This window comes from Penaeus monodon, chromosome 24 (assembly GCF_015228065.2).
Source record: "Penaeus monodon isolate SGIC_2016 chromosome 24, NSTDA_Pmon_1, whole genome shotgun sequence".
Classification (NCBI taxonomy): domain Eukaryota; kingdom Metazoa; phylum Arthropoda; class Malacostraca; order Decapoda; family Penaeidae; genus Penaeus; species Penaeus monodon.
This window is the reverse complement of record NC_051409.1, coordinates 13558249-13558954: the sequence shown is the minus strand read 5'-3', so window position 1 is coordinate 13558954 and position 706 is coordinate 13558249. Positions and strand designations below refer to the sequence as shown.

At 40.5% G+C, this 706-nt stretch overlaps 1 protein-coding gene across 1 annotated transcript in view; it reads right to left on the bottom strand.

Annotated features, from left to right (window-relative positions):
• The window catches only part of LOC119588864 (dosage compensation regulator-like), a 10341-nt gene that overhangs the window by 6576 nt on the left and 3059 nt on the right, over positions 1 to 706 (bottom strand). The window contains exon 2 of the mRNA XM_037937502.1: positions 59 to 151. Within this exon, the coding sequence (XP_037793430.1) occupies positions 59 to 140 (82 nt within the window). The 5' untranslated portion in view covers positions 141 to 151. The remainder of the gene's footprint in view (positions 1 to 58; positions 152 to 706) is intronic.

The window sequence follows — 706 nt, the reverse complement described above, 5'->3', positions numbered from 1 at the left end:
TTTACCACACAAGAAGACCACTTCCAGAATATTCTGAAATAAGTTTACTTGCACTAACCTGAATTTCTGACTTCATAGTTGGGTGTGACCTTCTTTTTCCCACAGAAGGCATATAACCATGACTTCACATTTTCTGCCATATTCCTTGTGCCTGTATATAGAGAAAAAGAAAATATATATATACATACTTATTTTCATTACCTTCATCCAGATAATACATGATCCTTAACCTAATACATACTTCACATCATGATTGAACTAGTGGTAGTTCTGGATGATGGGTTTTCCCATCATGTTTGACTTGGGCACAGCTATGGAGGATGGATCATTTACATCATGTTACTATGATGCATGTATTCTGTCCTGTTCTTTATAAGGACCCTCATGCCCACAAGTCACATGCCCTTAGGCATTGCCTGAGAGAGAACAGGATGTGTTAGGCTCTCTAGTTGGCTAAGAGGGGCAATATCTCACACATAAATCACTGGCTTGCTAACCCAGGAAGATATCAGTAACCCTGGGGAGGCAAAGCCCCCCCACCAACCCTAACCCCGGGCCATGGCCCAGGATACACAGTCACAGCAATTTAGGAGTGTTAAATAGAGACCAAGTGGGATTTGGTCTCTGGTGAAAAGTGTCTGCACTGTAAAGATTTACCATAACTACACTAGTTTATCAAATACACATTGTATTTGATGCATGAATA